The 16564-nt window shown below is 43.1% G+C and overlaps 1 protein-coding gene across 1 annotated transcript in view; it reads left to right on the top strand.

Moving 5' to 3' along the window:
* The window catches only part of COL17A1 (collagen type XVII alpha 1 chain), a 42978-nt gene that overhangs the window by 11184 nt on the left and 15230 nt on the right, over positions 1 to 16564 (top strand). The window contains 28 exon segments of the mRNA XM_075026330.1: positions 454 to 501; positions 909 to 1052; positions 2002 to 2145; positions 2890 to 2961; positions 3994 to 4065; positions 4421 to 4486; positions 5793 to 5957; positions 6333 to 6422; positions 6562 to 6606; positions 7221 to 7370; positions 7812 to 8027; positions 8642 to 8680; positions 9661 to 9687; positions 10173 to 10199; positions 10685 to 10747; positions 10921 to 11025; positions 11530 to 11592; positions 12253 to 12288; positions 12428 to 12481; positions 12877 to 12912; positions 13117 to 13152; positions 13570 to 13632; positions 13987 to 14022; positions 14406 to 14477; positions 14840 to 14866; positions 15565 to 15600; positions 16137 to 16172; positions 16398 to 16478. Of these exon segments, the coding sequence (XP_074882431.1) occupies positions 454 to 501; positions 909 to 1052; positions 2002 to 2145; positions 2890 to 2961; positions 3994 to 4065; positions 4421 to 4486; positions 5793 to 5957; positions 6333 to 6422; positions 6562 to 6606; positions 7221 to 7370; positions 7812 to 8027; positions 8642 to 8680; positions 9661 to 9687; positions 10173 to 10199; positions 10685 to 10747; positions 10921 to 11025; positions 11530 to 11592; positions 12253 to 12288; positions 12428 to 12481; positions 12877 to 12912; positions 13117 to 13152; positions 13570 to 13632; positions 13987 to 14022; positions 14406 to 14477; positions 14840 to 14866; positions 15565 to 15600; positions 16137 to 16172; positions 16398 to 16478 (2049 nt within the window).

Genomic DNA, 16564 nt, shown 5'->3' with positions numbered 1-16564 from the left:
GAATTTTACCCAAGAAGGGGTAGGGAATTTGTGTATTTAGTAAGCTTCTTTTGGCTCTCTATGTTTTTGTCCAGAAGGACTATAATAATAATAATAATAATAATAATAATAATTGTGATGAGGGGGAATATCAATGTGATTGAGGACTGCATAATTAGGCCTTCTGTATGTCTGGCAGTAACAATGCTATTGACTTCAACAGAGGCCCTCAATGAGTAAAATATAGCTCTCTGGAATTAAAAGTAGTAAAATGTGACCCCAAAACAAAAAGTCACCCAAACCAATTTGCAACCAATTCACATGGGCCATGAGTGCTGCTCAGATCAAGCAGCAAGGCAGCAAGATGGAACATAGCAAGAAGGAAGGAATTCACTTCAGCCTAAAGATTCATTCCCAGCTCAGGACACAAATGCATCTCACTCCATATTCACAATCCGCTTTTTCTCTTCCCAGAGAGTGAAATACGAGTACGACTGCAGAGTGCATCTCCCTCTGGCAGATGTAAGTGCCATGGCTTTTATTCCAGGGGGATCAGTTATAAGATAGAGGGTGTTGCTGCTCAGGGTATGTCTGCAGTGTCTCTGGGACCCAATCTTCATGATGACAGATAGCAGCATGTCATTCTTTTTTTCCTGTTAAGAACGTTCATTTGTCTTCCCCTTCTGAACAAGGAAGCATGGTGTGGGTTAGATGGTGGTCTTGCAAGGATGTAGTTGTACTTAGTCCCAGAAATGAGGCCCTGAAGCTTTGTTATTAAGTAAGTGGCAGCCCCAGAAAGCATCCCCAGAAAGTACAACTTCATAGACACTCACAGGTAAATTCCACTGAATGGTTTAGCCAAGGCAAGATTACTAGATCAATGAAACAATGGCTTTTGGGTGAGTCTGGACACTTGCTTTTCCTTCCAGGGACAGAGTTGGATGATGTGAAACGTTTGCTGAAAGGAAGTCGATCAGCCAGCTGCAGCCCTACTCGATCACCATCAAGTACGCTCCCGATACCGAAAAAGGCTGTGGTGGAGACGAAGATGGTTACTGAGAGCTCTCAGTCAGGTATTTGGCAGAGGATGGTTAGCACTGCTGGAGCCATTCCAAACATTATTTGCCATAAAAATACCCAGTTGCTAAGAACCTCCAAGTAAGAATACATGGTCTCTGTCCCAGACAATGGTGGCAATACAGAAAAAGGGTCAGAATGCTGGAGGGCTGTCCAGATGTTGCACTAACAAGAGATATCTTGGGTAGTTTTCAAGTGACTTGTCCAATTTCCATAAAAACAAGCCAGTTCCTGCTGCCACCAGCTTTAATTCAGAGCAAATACGTCTTAGGGTGATTTGATCTTATCTCCAAGCAAGATGGAGATAGCACTGAAGACAACATTTGGGTCAGTGATTTATTGGCCACACCACATGATTCAGAGATCACTAGCACTTGATAATAATGGAAGTGGTACTTAAAATACTATAACCAGCTTTTATTATTTATAAGACTCACCAGAGTGCATGAGATAGTGGTATTCACATTCACTCTACTGTTCTCCAGCAGTATCTAGGAACAAGCAATACCTTCTTTCTTGTGTGTGGCTCAAATCCCGTCTAAAACTGGGAATTTTAGTCCAATACACTAGTGAACCAATCAGAGCTACATGTGGGAAGCAGAAGTCATACATCCCATGGCCCAGGATGATTTATTACAGAATGGCAGACCAAAGAGTTTTATCCTGGTATCATAGCATCTACAAGCAACAAATTCTCTTCAAGGTGTTTTGTGAATGGTCACACTATCAAGTCAATGTTTATTCCATTCGTTAAAATTCAGTTGGGCTGTAATCAGCTGGCATTTGAGATCAGTTATACCACGTTAACCTGGAGTCATTGTGTTGACTCCACAAGGGTAACTGAAACTTAAGGCAGATGAAGTTGTTTGCCATGTAAACCTGCAACACGTGCTGAGCCACAAGCCTGGCCTCATTGAAAACCACTTCTGTTTGGTTTTTTTACAGTGTCGGGGACGTATGATACAACCATACTGAATACCGCCCTCCCTTCATACATGTGGTCCTCCACTCTGCCTGCTGGGTCTTCCCTTGGTGGATACCATAACAGCTCTTCCTTGATCAATGCTATGTCTCACTCTACAGGATCAGGTATGCCTCCTGGACCGCGCAGGCTTGAAGGATGTAACTCCATACTGAAACTGGGTCAACAGCCATGCTTTTTTTTGTACAGCAAGAACTAAAATGATGGAAGAATCAAGATGGCAAGGGATATGCTTGAATTTTCTCTGGTTTTCTGTAACTTGGTGGTCTCTGCTTCTACACTGACTGTATTTGAAAATCCTTATTTGTGAGGATCTATTGTCCTGACTGCCTGATCTGTCGCTACACTTTGATGATAGCTTTATCAATGAGGTCAGGCTCATATTCCCTATCAAAACTAGTTTTAGACTCTAGTTAACATTGGATTATCCTGGCCCATTATAAGAACAAGTGGGCCTCACCCTTCAGTCCTCATACACTGAAGGTGTAATCAGTAAGTGCTGAGTGTGCTTATACCTTTTAAGGCCCACTTCTAAATACCAGGGATGCTGCATTTCCCACTTGCAGAGAAAAAGCTTTATGGTAGCATACTATTAAAAGCTTTGCTTTCTCAAACTGCCTCATGATTGCAAATTGTCTGGTGTAGGATTTTCTCCCCTTTGTCAGTTCAGTAAAAGAGTGGTTTGGTGTCACAATTTTCAAGATTTTTCCTCTGTGCCATTATTGTGCATTATCACTAACTGCATTTCCAAGTGATGCTGACTCTTAATTTCTGTGACTATGCCACTGACCTTTGGGTGCTGGATTTCTGATTCCAGAGAAGTAATAACATTTCACTTCCTCTTTTTGCAGTTTTTGGTGTTCCAAATAACCTGGCTCCCAGCAATCATACTCTGAATGCAGGCCTGAGCACTTCCTCTACAGGTCAGATTTTTCTCTTCTTCCCTTCACACTTTCACAGCACCACAGTCCTGGCAGACATATACCATGAAATAATACTATATCACACAGTTTCGCTTCTGTTCCTCATCTCAGTGTCAGCAGCTTCTCTGCACATCCCAGTTAATTTTTGGTTACAGTGGATTTATTCTGAGCCGGCCCTGTATAGCTGGTGTCAGGTCCTGACTATTTTTGTCTGGGAGGCAGGGAAAACAAGAGATCTTCCAAGGAGAATAATTTGTCTTTTGAAAGACACCTGTTAGGCCAACCTGTTTCTTGCCTAGAACAACTCAGGGTAATGCCTTAAAAAATAAACTTATGTGTCCTAATCCATAAAGGCCCACTGCTCCTCTGTCAGTTTGCCCTGTAATTTCCCTTTGCTTCACCTGGCTCATGGCTTCTGTCAGACTCTCTTCAATGTCACTAAACCACTTCTCTTCCTTTCAGTCACACACACTATGCCTACACAGCACAGTGCCATCATGCAGGGTCTCTGACTGTGCCTACAAAGAGAGCAGGGTGTATGAGAGCAGTCTGTACATGGCATTAATATTGCCACACTGATTCTGGTGCCAAAGGTGCCAGCTTCCAAGCCATTTGCTTCTCTTTGGACAGTACTTTGACACACACTGTGTGCAGTTATCTCTTTAAATTTCCTCTAGTCAGTCCAAACCAGTTTTCTGAATTTAGCTTTTTTCCCCAAGTGCCCCGCCTGCAGAAATGTCCATGCAGCCATGAGAATGGCCTTGCAATTTAGCTTGAGATAATGTTTTAAAATGGTCACCATTATTGTCCTGGGCCAACAATAACTTATACAGCAAAATGATGTAAGGAAAAGACAGTTTGTAAAGAAGATCTTTGAAAAGACGTGCTTAGGCCTGTGATGCCTCCAGCTAGCTGGCAAAATTTCTTGGGAGAAGTCATCATTATTGTCATTGGTTTTGTTTTGTTTTTAGCCAGAATACCACCTGCACTGCAGGACTTTTATAATGCCCATTGCAATGTTTTTCTTTGCAGTGTTTGGAGTTCAAAACAACCTGTCTCCAAGCTCTTCAACCCTGACCCAGAATGCTACTGCAGCCTCCGCAGGTCAGCAGCAATTTAAGCCTAGAGAAAGTGTGAGGGCCACCAATGTGTGCTGCCTTGTCCCACCTTTTCTATAGTGAATGGAAAGTTCATATTGACAGAGGCTCCTTCATTACCATCTTCTGTGAAGCAGTGTGGTATGAGGGGATGTTGAGGAACATTTCCTCTGCTTTGCATGTGCAGGAACAGCTCCCATTGCCTATGGAAGCACTAGAGAGTTGCTTGCTGGGGAAGCCCTTGCTTGTTTGAGTTGTCCTGAATGAGAGAAGATTTTTGAAATGGTGTGCAGCCCAAGGTTGGTGTGTGTAAATACCTTGTTATCCTTCGTCTCTTTCATTCTCAAATTTCTTCATTGCAGCATATGGGATGAAGAACACTTCTCAGAGTAACACCACGGCAAGTACTGGTGTGTCTGCCTCAGCAGGTGAGTGTGTCATTCGCAGATGTTCAGGCATGGTCTTGTACAAGCATATCATGATAAAAACAAGTTAGATACTCAGCCAGCTGAGTGACACTAACACCTGGCTCCTCAGGAGCATGACTTATCACTAGCCAAGTCTTCTACCAGTACCTTTCTGAAAAGAAAGCAAATGAGCCAGAAGCTAAGAATGAACAAATGAGCTGGTCTGATTCAGATCTCCCCCACTCTGTGGTAACTTGAATGATTTAATTGCAGCTATTTCTGCTCAACAGGCAGGTAACTGGATAGAAGATCACATGTGTGAAATTTTGCTTCACTTGAAACCAAAACATTTGCAAAGCTGCTCTTAAACATTGTTTTGTAGTAGTACCAGCCTCAACCACTCAAAACTCAAGGAATTGACTTATACATGATCAGATTATTTTTTTAAATGAGAAAAGTTGAGGTCTTTCTACTGGCCTTTTGTCCTTGAATGGTTGGGATTCATCTTTTCCAGCTTTTTTCTGCAGCTCTGAGAGCTATAAATTAGTCTTTTATTTTTTGTGTAAGGGAAGCCAAGTTTCTTTTGTAATCCAAGGACTCCCAAAGATGAGGCTTAAAAATAGATGTAAAACCCACAGAAGTTATGATAACATTTCTAATACAGGTTTGCTCCAGGTTTGTGTTAGAGTAATGGATTAATACAATTCTGGTTATCTTGATTTTCAATGTTTTGTCAATTTGTGTGCAAATTCAAGTTTGTACACCATTCCAGGCATACTTGATACTACCTAATGGCAGAAAGGTGACCACACCAATGTTTTTGAGCCTTGTTTGATCTGTGCCAAACCTCAGTAAGCTACAGTTCAATGCATCATAACCGTGCCTGGCTCCCAAGGATATGGTGTGCTTTGTGCTCTACAGAGTAGGTCTGCTAAAGGTGCTCCTCAGCTTGAGCTGTGCTGGCTCTGATGACCCTTGACTGTCTCTCTCAGACTGAGTTTCTATGATGCTATACTAAGTGTGTTTGAGAAGTGAAGAAGTCATTGAGCAAGTAATTTCTGTATGTGATTGAATTCCAGATGCTATTTCTGGTAGCAGTTGCTCCCCTGCTAGTGAAGTACACATTTCTAAAGAAATCTAATGACATGCACAGCTCTCCTCTTAGCTTCAGTAACCAGTGTGTCCCTTACTGGGTGTTTATAGTAGTGGCAACACCAATCACAATGGAACTACCTATTTTAATGAATAGAAGTGTTGTGGCTTATAGTTATGACTCAGTGGCCCACACTCATCTCCTCCTCTTCCCCATCCTTTACCAATATTCCAGGGGGAACCGTTTTGAGCTCCCAGGGAGATGACATTCTACGCAAAGACTGCAAGTTCCTGCTGCTGGAGAAGGAGAATGCCCCAGCAAAGAAGGAGATGGAGCTCTTGATCATGACAAAGGACAGTGGCAAAGTCTTTAGTGCCTCTACCACTGGGCTTCATGGAGGTAACTTCTTCTCTTCAGGACACGTGGATATGCTGAGGGCAGAGAAATGGAGACTGATCATAGGGGGAGTACAGAGTTCAGGACACCACACCTGACTCAAAGCTCTGTAAGCCAAACAAGAAGCTCTGGCAGGCAGTTAGCCTTTAACCATGCCAGCTGCGATCTAGGTCTAGCTTTTGCATTTGAAGCTCCAGAGTGTGCCTTGGAATATTTCACAAAGCTCAGGAGCTTTGAAAGCAAAAAACTAGATCTGGTTTAAACAGGCAGAGCTATCATGTCTTCCCAATAAAAAAATATGCCTTTTGCCAATGAAAGAAGATAGGCCTGGTTGAACTTCTGGTGTAATGTTTTTAATTATATTTGGTTCCTGTTCAGGATCCTTTGTAGAAGACACCTTGAAGAAAGAGAAGCAGGGGTTTTCTTCCTCTTATGCTACAGATACTGGCCTAAAATCAGATGCAAATGGTAGGAGTTTTTCCCTGTGGAAATGCAATAGAACTTTCTCCTTCCACCTCCATTACTACCTTCCCCTTTCAAGCCCATGCTCTAAGTTTAATCATGCATAAAAAGACTGCTAAAGCCTCTTTTACTGCTGTTAAAACAGGAGGACTGAAATCTGTGCCAACAAGGGACAAAGCAACTTATGCAGGTAAGTGATGCAATTCGGACTTTCATTGGAAGAAGCCCCAAAGCACAATATACAAAAAGCAATCATTCTTGAGTGACATGAGTGATCTCTCTGCAATGACATCAGAGGGAGGGAACATTTAGGAGTCTATTCTGTCTGTAATGAGCAGACTACATGCCAGAGAAATTGGTACCAGTGATTTGATTGTGGATGGGTGGGCACTTGGGGTATATTTTTATTGCTGGAGAAAATCAGATAGCTGACAGTACAGCTGCATCCTGCTACCAGGACAGATTTATGGGGAGGAGAGGGCTCAGACAGATCATGCTGGCTATTGCTGTCATTTATGGCTCAAAACTGTACAAAAAGTTGAACCCAAGGGGATCACGTTTTTCAGCTGTTATTTTAAAACGCACTGACTGTTGGCCCCTGTTGGAATTCCCATTGGGAATGCTGTTCCCAGCTTCCACAGGGACTAGAATTACACCCACCACATGCAGAGCGGAGTGTAAAGATTTTTCTCCATAGCGCTTTGTATAATGGATCAGACCTTGGTGTGCTTATTCTAAGAGATTCTTGACTCTGAAGTCAAGGAACTCTTCATTAACCAGGACACTGACCCTTGCCTTTTCCAGAAATACGAAATGGTGATGCGGGGGGGGCGATTGGATCAGCACCATCCTGGTGTCCCTGTGGTTCCTGCTGTAGCTGGTGGAAATGGCTCTTGGGTCTGCTTCTGGCCTGGTTGCTTCTCCTTGGACTGCTTTTTGGACTCATTGCTCTGGGTAAGAAATAACTGAGGAACAAAACATTGAATGGGATAGAAAGACAAACAGAGGGTGTAAGCTTGCAAAGAGTCCAAGTACCAGAGATATCAATCCAGAGAACTGAGGACGAGTATATTCAGCTTGATGGTGACTGCCACTAAGATATTACAAATGGACAGAAAGAATGGACAAGAGATATAAACTTTTGATGAGGCCTTATATAGTCTTGGGGTGAGTAGGATAAGAAAACTATTGAGATCTGAGGACTTCTCAGAGACTAACAGATTTAAACTCCAGATATCCCTGCTAGGAAAAAAGATACAAAGAACAGTCCTGCAAAACTCAGTGGCCATAGCTATCATCTGTCACAGTGTTGCCTTGTCCCTGCTATTAGAAGTACATATTTCAGGCATGCATCTGTGGCAGCATGTTCCCTAGCATTTCACTTTAACCTTCCAGCGGAAGAAGTGAGAAAGCTGAAATCTCGTGTGGAAAACCTCGAAAAAATCAATGGTGGCCTCCTGACAATTAACCAAGGGAATTCAAAAATAGAAAAGGATGTTTCAAGAGTAGACTTCCTTCATGGTATTTCGCCCTCCTCAACCTTCCCTTATGAAAATGAAGAGTCAGTCTGGTTGATGGTGAAGAGCAGACTGAACAAGGAAATAGAACGAGGTAAGCAGAGTCAATGTCTGTGATGCTGCATGAGACCAGATTATTTAAAGGGGAGTGGGAGGATTTGCTTGCCCAAGGGCCTAAAGACCAGAACTTTTCAAGTGCAATGAAGTCTGTCAAAAATAGTGCCCTCACCTGTCCTCAAAGACAGGCTGTGCTGGAGCTCAGAGTGCTGCCACTCACACTGATGGTACATCCCTTAAAGCCAGCGGAAAAGGGAGAAGAAAGGAAGTTGTGGACATGCTATCCTGTGCCAGGATGTATCATGTTTGCTGTAGCAAGTGAGTTTTCAATTTTGAAAGAACTACACAGAAAAATGAACCCACAACTTATTTCTCATGTTACTTTTGTTAGCAAAGGAAAGATGACTTACTTCTGTTTAGCAGATGATGGAAATAGGTTAAGAACAGAGGAGCCTACATTCTCCCAGCCTCAGAATTTTCATGGATTTGAGAAAGCAAATTTGAGGAAACTCTACTTAAAAAGCCATGCTGTGCTTGATAGCCTGTGCTGCCTGCAGCCTCAAAATCCAAATAGAAGGATCCTTGTACATGAAGTGAGTAGCTATGCCATTGTGAAATGTGGTCTAACGGCCCCTTCACTTCCTGTTACAGGCTACTTCCGAGGGGAGAGAGGAGAACCTGGTGCGAAAGGTACAGCCATATAGTCCTTCTCTTCCCCTGTCCTATTTCTTGGCTCTGGCAATGCACAAGTTTGGGGTGGATGTTGCCACAAGGGGCAATTGGCAGTGAGAAAGATAAAGCTGGTGTATACTTGAACAAAAAGAATCATAGAATCATTTAGGTTGGAAAGAACCTTTAAGATCATCGAGTCCAACCATTAACCTAGTACTGCCATGTCCACCACTAAACCATGTCCTTAAGTGCCACATCTACACGTCTTTTAAATACCTCCAGGGATGGTGACTCAACCACTTCCCTGGGCAACCTGTTCCAATGCTTGACAACCCTTTTGGTGAAGAAATTTTTCCTAATAGCCAGTCTAAACCTCCCCTGCTGCAATTTGAGGCCACTTGTCCTATAGCTTGCTGCTTGGGAGAAGAGACCAACACCCACTTCGCTACAACCTCCTTTCAGGTAGTTGGAGAGCGATAAGGTATCCCCTCAGCCTCCTTTTCTGCAGGCTAAACAACCCTACTTCCCTCAGCCACTCCTCATAAGACTTGTGCTTTAGACCCATGACCAACTTCATTACCCTTCTTTGGAAACGCTCCAGCACCTCAATGTCTTTCTCATAGTGAGGGGCCCAAAACTAACACAGTATTCGAGGTGTGGCCTCACCAGTGCTGAGCATGGGGGAACAATCACTTCTCTAGTTCTGCTGGAGTGTAAAGCTAGTTTGCTGATTAAATTGTAGAGGACCTGAATCCCATGCAGAACTAACACAGGAGGCCCAATCTTGCATTGAGCCAGTGTGAAAGGCCAGATCCTGTTTGCCACTAGTGGGATGAGCCTGATCCTGCACTATTCAAGTATGAAATGACCCTATTCACCCAAAATTCCTTCATGTTTCATTGAAGGTGGGAGAGTAACTAGAAAAACAAAATGAATGAGTAATCATTGGAAATACCCCCACGGTCTCTCTTGATCTTTTTATTTTTCTCTTTTCTCAGGCGACATGGGAATGCAAGGTCCCAGAGGTGAGTCTGGAGTTACCTGCTTTCTCAGGTAGATTGGCAGCCTGCCATAGGGCCTGCATAGCAAATGGATTATTGTTACTGCAGAAGTTACATACAGAAGCTGATGCATTCTGTAGTTCAGATATTGTTGTGATGATTGGGATTTTTACTCTTCTTCTGGGCAAAGACAATTTTAGAGTTCACAGTAGAAGAGGTAACAGATCTCACTTTGAATCTAGAAACTTCTTTCACCTGGATGAAAGTCATTCCTGAAGCCAAGCTCTACCTGTTTTAATCACAGAGTGCGTCAGAGGATTTTGTGTGGTATGAATGATTCAATCCATTGCGTAAATACAAGGGGGCCAATGTGGCATTGCTGGAGATGGTAGAACTTGTAAACATGCCAGGAACATAAACTTCTTTTTATGGGGGGTGAGGATCGGCCAAAGTGACAAACAGGGAAGACTTATTCCCTACTGTGACTGTCTATTTCTTTCTCTCTACAGGAGAGCGAGGACTTCCTGGTGTCCCAGGTGGGCAGTAGTACAATTCCCCTTTGAGGAAGGACATTTAGTGACATTACTGTAGGCAAGAACAGATTTTGCACTGCAAACCTAGCTCAAGGTGGTTATCTAAGGAGCCAATATTTAGCATAGACTAAGTCACTTGATCAATACCTTAGTGTGGAGCTACAGACACAAGTCAGAGACTTGGTTACAAGCAAGGCCTTAGCCTGACTTCCACTTAGTTTAACATGGCTAATTTGGGGTTGTGAAGATCCCAGCCTACCTTTGAAAGAATCCCACAGCTGCATGAGTACTTGGCCCAACTTTCTTGTGCTCTTACATGTATTGTGTTCTTCTAAAGAGATCCCTGTTCAAGTACCCACCTTCCAAGTAATATATTCTTTACCCGAGCTAATGAATCCCTCCAGGCTTCAGGTTCCCCTAATTTGCATGTTATTCTTTCATGGTACACAGACAAGGGCTTTGAACATTTGCTCTGTTTTTCTTTCCAGGCATTCCTGGTCCAAATGGGCACCAAGGACCAGAAGGACCAAAAGGACAGAAAGGCAGCATGGGTAAGCATCTCTATCAATGCTGTTAGTCTCTCACAACTGATTGACACATAGCATGGGAATACAGACACCAGGTTGGTGTGATCATTGCCTTCCCCATGGAGGTGGCCATGGATCCTCTTGCCCAAGGCCTCCCATAAAGACACCTTTTTTTACAAGGCATTTGTTTCCTGTAGGTGATCCTGGCATGGAAGGTCCCATGGGACAAAGAGGTCGAGAAGGGCTACCAGGGCCTCGAGGGGAGCCTGGACCACCTGGATTTGGAGAAAAAGGAGACAGAGGTAGGAACTAAGTGTCCCATTCTTGCATAAAGCAGAGATGGACAAAAGCTAGAGTTTGGTCCCAATTTATAAAACACGTCAGTGATAGAATTTGATTTGATTAATCAAATCCAGATTTCATTTCAGACATTTCCCAGCACAGACAAATCTGGCCTAAGGGATTTTTTTTGTCAAACTTACAATGGGTAAACAAGGGTTGTTTTGGTTTGCCGGGTCTCACAGTCAGGTTTCAATGTGGCAGAACCAAAAGCACTTAGTATCAAGGTCATCTTCTTCCCTGTTATCCAAGTCACCAAAGCTGGGGGATTTGTCTTGCTCACCCCAAAGCCCAGTGAGATGCAATTTTTCTCTTGGACAATGCACGCTTACTTGGGTGGTTTGAACTGACCAGCAGATTTTTCATGACACTTGCCAAAGAAAGAATAACAGGAGATGGGATAATGGAAAAATGCAATCGCAATTGTATTCTACAGTATCTATTCATGCTCTTATTCTGCATTCTAGGTGTTGTTGGTGAGCCAGGTCCTCCAGGGCCACCTGGTCCTCCAGGTTCTGCTGGCCTTAAAGGTAAATATGAAGATGGACAGAGAGAGCCTAGCAGACTGGTTAGGACTAAATGAGAACTCCAGCCTTCCTGCTTCACTTGTGTTGCACTGCAGTAATCAGAAAAGTGAACTAATGGTCCTTGGTTTAGATAAAATTTACTTTGGTAGGTACACATAACTTTAGAGCAATGAATTCTTGGAGATTTTTAGTGAGAATGAGGATTGGCAGGGAGGTTTCTCAAAACATCGATCTTTAAGATATGTGAAGTTTCCAGCTGTTTTTTTCTCTACTTTCAGAAATAATAAGGTAAACTGCATATCCCTAACAGGCTTCTAACAGAATTACAGCTGTACAATCCATGTAACTGTGATAAAAATTGCACTATAAACAAATGAGTCCCACTTGAAGCACAGATCCCAGCGTCTCAGCCAAGATGGAAGACTTGAGTCTCATTACCTTACTTTAGGGAAAACAACTTCCTTTATGTCACAAGACTAAGTTGTGTAGATTTGTTGTCCTGGTTTTGATGATGCCACTGATGCAAATTCTTCCAGTAGCTGGGGGAATTCCAATCTGCTAAACACCTGTTGGGTTGTGGATGCTATTGGGCAAACCAAAAGAGATTTGTTAATTTTCTAATTGTGGTGTTACTGAAAGAAAATCCATGTTCCTTATTCACAGGTCTGATGGGTTCTCCAGGCCCACAAGGTCCTCCAGGTGAGTGCTGCATTCCTTTGCTATGGCATCTAGAGACTAGAGAAAACAAAACCAGTGACAGCTTCTCATAGTTTTTCCTCTTCAGTGGTGCATAAAGGTGAGTGAGATGAATTAAACCCCCCATCTCATTTTTCTGCAGGTCCTCCCGGCCTACAAGGATTTAGAGGAGAAGCAGGTCTCCCAGGTGCTAAAGGTGAGCTTCTCTTCCCCTCAGCAATTACAGCAGCGCTAGCTGATGTGCTTTTCTAGCACTGCTCTGAGTAGCAGACTTGGTCTGAGCATGTAGCATTTTGATGCTAGGGACAAAGAAAAGCATAAGACTGAGGAAAGGGAAGGAGGAACTAAACTTACTTAGTCAGTGATTGCAAGCAAATATTGAGAAATACAAAAGACACAGAGGTAACAGAGCAGGCTAGGTGAGGAAACATGGTTGGATGGATGGAGCTGTATTGAAGGAAAGGAATTGCCAGTTTGAGTTTGTCTGATATCAGAGTATCTGTATTTCCACTATGATTTTTCTTGATGCATGAAATTCCTTTCAATTCTGACTTGTTATTAGTATTCTTCAATCATCCACATATCTTTCAGGTGAGAAAGGAGCCGCTGGAGCACCTGGACCCAAAGGTATGTTGATCAGTTAGATATCTTTTGTGGATATTTTCTTTAGATTCCTTTAGATATGGATACTGTCCATGGGTATTAACGCTATCCTTCTTTGGCTTTTTCTTCTGTGCTTTTGTCAGAAAGCAGACTTTATTTTCTCTGATGGAAACATCTTACAATACAATGAAGCAATCTCACAGAATCATTCCCTTTTTTGTACCACAGGTGATCAGGGTGAGAAGGGTTCTCGTGGAATGACAGGTCAGTGGATTGTTTTCCTGGAGTAACAGCCTATCTAATATACATGTGCATTATTTGAGTTTTCAAATAACAGTATAGCCCAGCCAATCCCAGTTAGCCTTCTGAAAAAAGTATAATGATGTTATTGGTTATAGGAATTTTATTTTTGCACCCAATTTTTAAACAACTAGATCCCATTCTTGATTCCAGTAATATTGGTAGCAATCTTTGTATTTAGCTTTAGGGAAATTCTCCCTCACGTGCCCTGTGTTCCTGTCACTTGAGCTTTTCTAATGCCCAGAGACAGTCACAAATCATGAAGCCTGAACATCCTGTCAATGTTGTTTTTCAATTGCAAAGCACCAAATATTGCTGACAGTGATAAATTGTATCTTCGCCAAGATTTGTTTGATTCGTTTTCATACCATTTTGCTACAGGTGAACAAGGCTCAAGAGGAATGCCTGGTCTTCCAGGAGAGCCAGGGGCTAAAGGACCTGTAGGTGGGTAACAGAAAACAGCTGTGTTTATATGTGGGACAATGTCATTTCTACCCAGAGTGTATTTCTATGAGCACAGACAAGGAAACAATGTGGGAGTGGAATCATACTGGTTGTGATCCTAGGTCTTTTCTCTAGATAGATAAGATTAGTCTGTATACTCAGATAAGATGTCCTACAGTTAAGTTTCAAGTGAATGTTTTCTGGATCTTCAGTAACTGCAGCCAAGGTTTCTTTCAGATGCAATATGATGAAAAGCCACCCTCTTGTGTTTAAGGTTGTACCTCACTTAGCAGGAGGACAGGGCAAGTGTGGTACTATTTCAGCAGTCCCTAACAATCTCTTTTCTTTGGACAGGACAAACTGGCCGTGATGGACAGCCAGGTGAAAAAGGTAAGGGATTCCTTTGAGATGATAGAACTGCAGGTACTTTCTGATTTGGCAGGAGGTTGATTTGTAAAAGGGGTGGGAGAAGTTGGCAGCAGGTTCATGTTCTGGGATCTTGCTGCCTCAGAAGAGCTGTAGAGTCAACCATGTAAGCATGGAACTGAGACATACAATGGAGCTGGCTGTAAACTTGTGAGAGAGTTCTTCTTACTACAGAACTCTTTTGTCATTGATGATCACCTGCCAGACACTGCTGCTGAAAATGGCCAGTTGCCTATGAGGATACAATAGGTAGAAAGTACTGCAGGACAGCTGGTGGCCAAGCTTGAATGGATTGGTAGATTGTAAGTCAGTGACTTCTGGCTTGTTAATGGTGATTATATCCCTAGGTGAACCAGGTCTTATGGGAATGCCAGGAGCCCGAGGTCCCCCAGGACCCTCTGGAGATGCAGGACAGCCAGGTAAAAGCATACAGAGAACAAAAATACTTTTTGCTCAGTCAGGAACACAGATGTCTGTCAACGATTTCCAGTCTTAATTTGAAGTTAAGCCTGGCAGAGGATCTCTGTACTGTAAGATGGTGATGAAAGGAAAACACACAGGGAATCTAGACCCTTTGTGATCTCAGGTTTGTATACACTGCAAACAAGAACATAGCTGCTATGAGCCAATGTTCAGTTTACATACTAGGTGCTAGTCCAATTTACATCACTTGTGGACTGTATGCTATAATTTCCAGTAAATGCAATCTTTTTCTACCTGCTATCCTTTCCCCACCTGAAATTTGTTTAGATGACTTAAAATTTTTGCCTTTTTCTACCAGGTCTCACAGGACCCCAAGGACCACCAGGTAGGCTTTTCCACCATGTTCCAGTTCATTAATGACACACTTGATATGGGCTCAGAAAACCCTTGTAATTTTCCCTTGGTGCTGCTCAGGGCTTCCAAAGTGATATTCCAAGTTTTCTGCATCTTCTTTGGCTTTTGAGACAGGTTTTGTCGTTGGTGTGTAGTTTTTGAGAAATGCAGGGCCTTGGAATGTTGAAAATTTGCCTCTCTCCAAAACATAGTTTTCAACAAATAACATGTTTCAGTTCCCTGTGCATCACTGAAAAGTCCTTCCAATCAGCAGCAGAAACAGAGGGGAGAGGATGTAGCAATAGAGGTTAAAACAAAGGATGTGATGTCTGCAAGCAAAGGTGGTTTGGGGGGCAAGTCACCAGGGAATTTATCCAGGAGCCTCAGGACAGGGAGCAGTACCTGGAAGAAGCTGGAGGTAAATCTAGGAAGCAGTGCTGTCATCCAGGGAGCAGTGGGAGAAAGGAAGGCCTTAACTATGCCCAGGGACACTACCAGCTCAGTGTACAGTCCACTGTGAATTCCTCCACTTGCTGTCAGGGACCTGCTTATAAATGCTGAAAGCCAGGGTCATGAGTAGGGAGCTCCTTCTATAAACCCACAAGTGAAACTCAATTAGGGTACCTGGAAAAAATAGAGCAAATAATATTTGTACTAACCATTTTAAATTGTTCATCTACCTCCTATCAGGACTTCCAGGCAGTCCAGGCCGGCCAGGGGCTAAAGGTGAGTTTTGTTTCTTTTCTAATACTCATTTTCTTTCTAAGCACTTCATTTTAGGGAGGATAGCTGCTCTGCTGACCAGTCCCTGAATCAACAGTGGCATCTAGTGGCTTTAGGAAGGCAAGGTTTGAGAAATAGACGGTAGCCAAGGCCTCCGTGAGCATACACAAAAGGCAGGGCATCTGCTAAGGCACGCAGCATGACAGTTCTCCGCTGAGACAACCTTAGCAAACCTGGTTCTGTCCTGAGCATATGAGTATGATGCCTGGTGACTGCAATGGGAGCTGCGTGCCTGCCTCAGATAAACCTAGGCCTATTGCCTATGCTGGCAGAGGTAGTGCTTGGAAAGCTGATCGGAGGATATCTCTGGATTAGCTGAGCTCTATTGCTTCCCTCATGACCTTCTAGTGCTGTGACTTCTTAGACAGGAGATCAAGGGCAAACAGAACAGAAATCATGTTTAAGAAGACAATGTCATTGAGCTAGTGACAAATCTTCCCCCCCAAAGAAATGCATCTTTTGTCTCTTTGTTTTCTTAGGAGAACCTGGAGCTCCAGGAAAAGTCATAAGTGCTGGTATGTAGTGCTGTGAGAGTTCAAACACTGCTGCTTTTGAAGGATTTTCTGGTTTTTGTTATGCCTCCTAAATTCATCTCGACTGTCAGACCTGTACTGGGGCTCCCTGTGCTGGTAGAATACATACGCTATAGATGTGTGATTCCTCAAGGAAAGATTTGTTACACATTCGCTGGATGTGTGTATATATGTGTATGTGTGCAAGTGTATGTTTTTGTATTCCAGAGGGCTCGTCAACTATTGCTCTGCCAGGCCCACCAGGTCCCCCAGGCCCAGCCGGCCCCACTGGACCCCCAGGTGTTCCAGGTGAGGAAGATGCTCCTCTGCTGTGGTTTTTGCAGGCAGCTTACATTGCTGTGCATCCAGTCCATAATTTAATGTGTGATGTTTAT

The sequence above is a fragment of the Buteo buteo genome, chromosome 4 (assembly GCF_964188355.1).
Source record: "Buteo buteo chromosome 4, bButBut1.hap1.1, whole genome shotgun sequence".
NCBI classification, from domain to species: domain Eukaryota; kingdom Metazoa; phylum Chordata; class Aves; order Accipitriformes; family Accipitridae; genus Buteo; species Buteo buteo.
The sequence above is the reverse complement of the archived record's forward strand: the minus strand, read 5'-3'. Positions and strand labels throughout refer to the sequence as shown.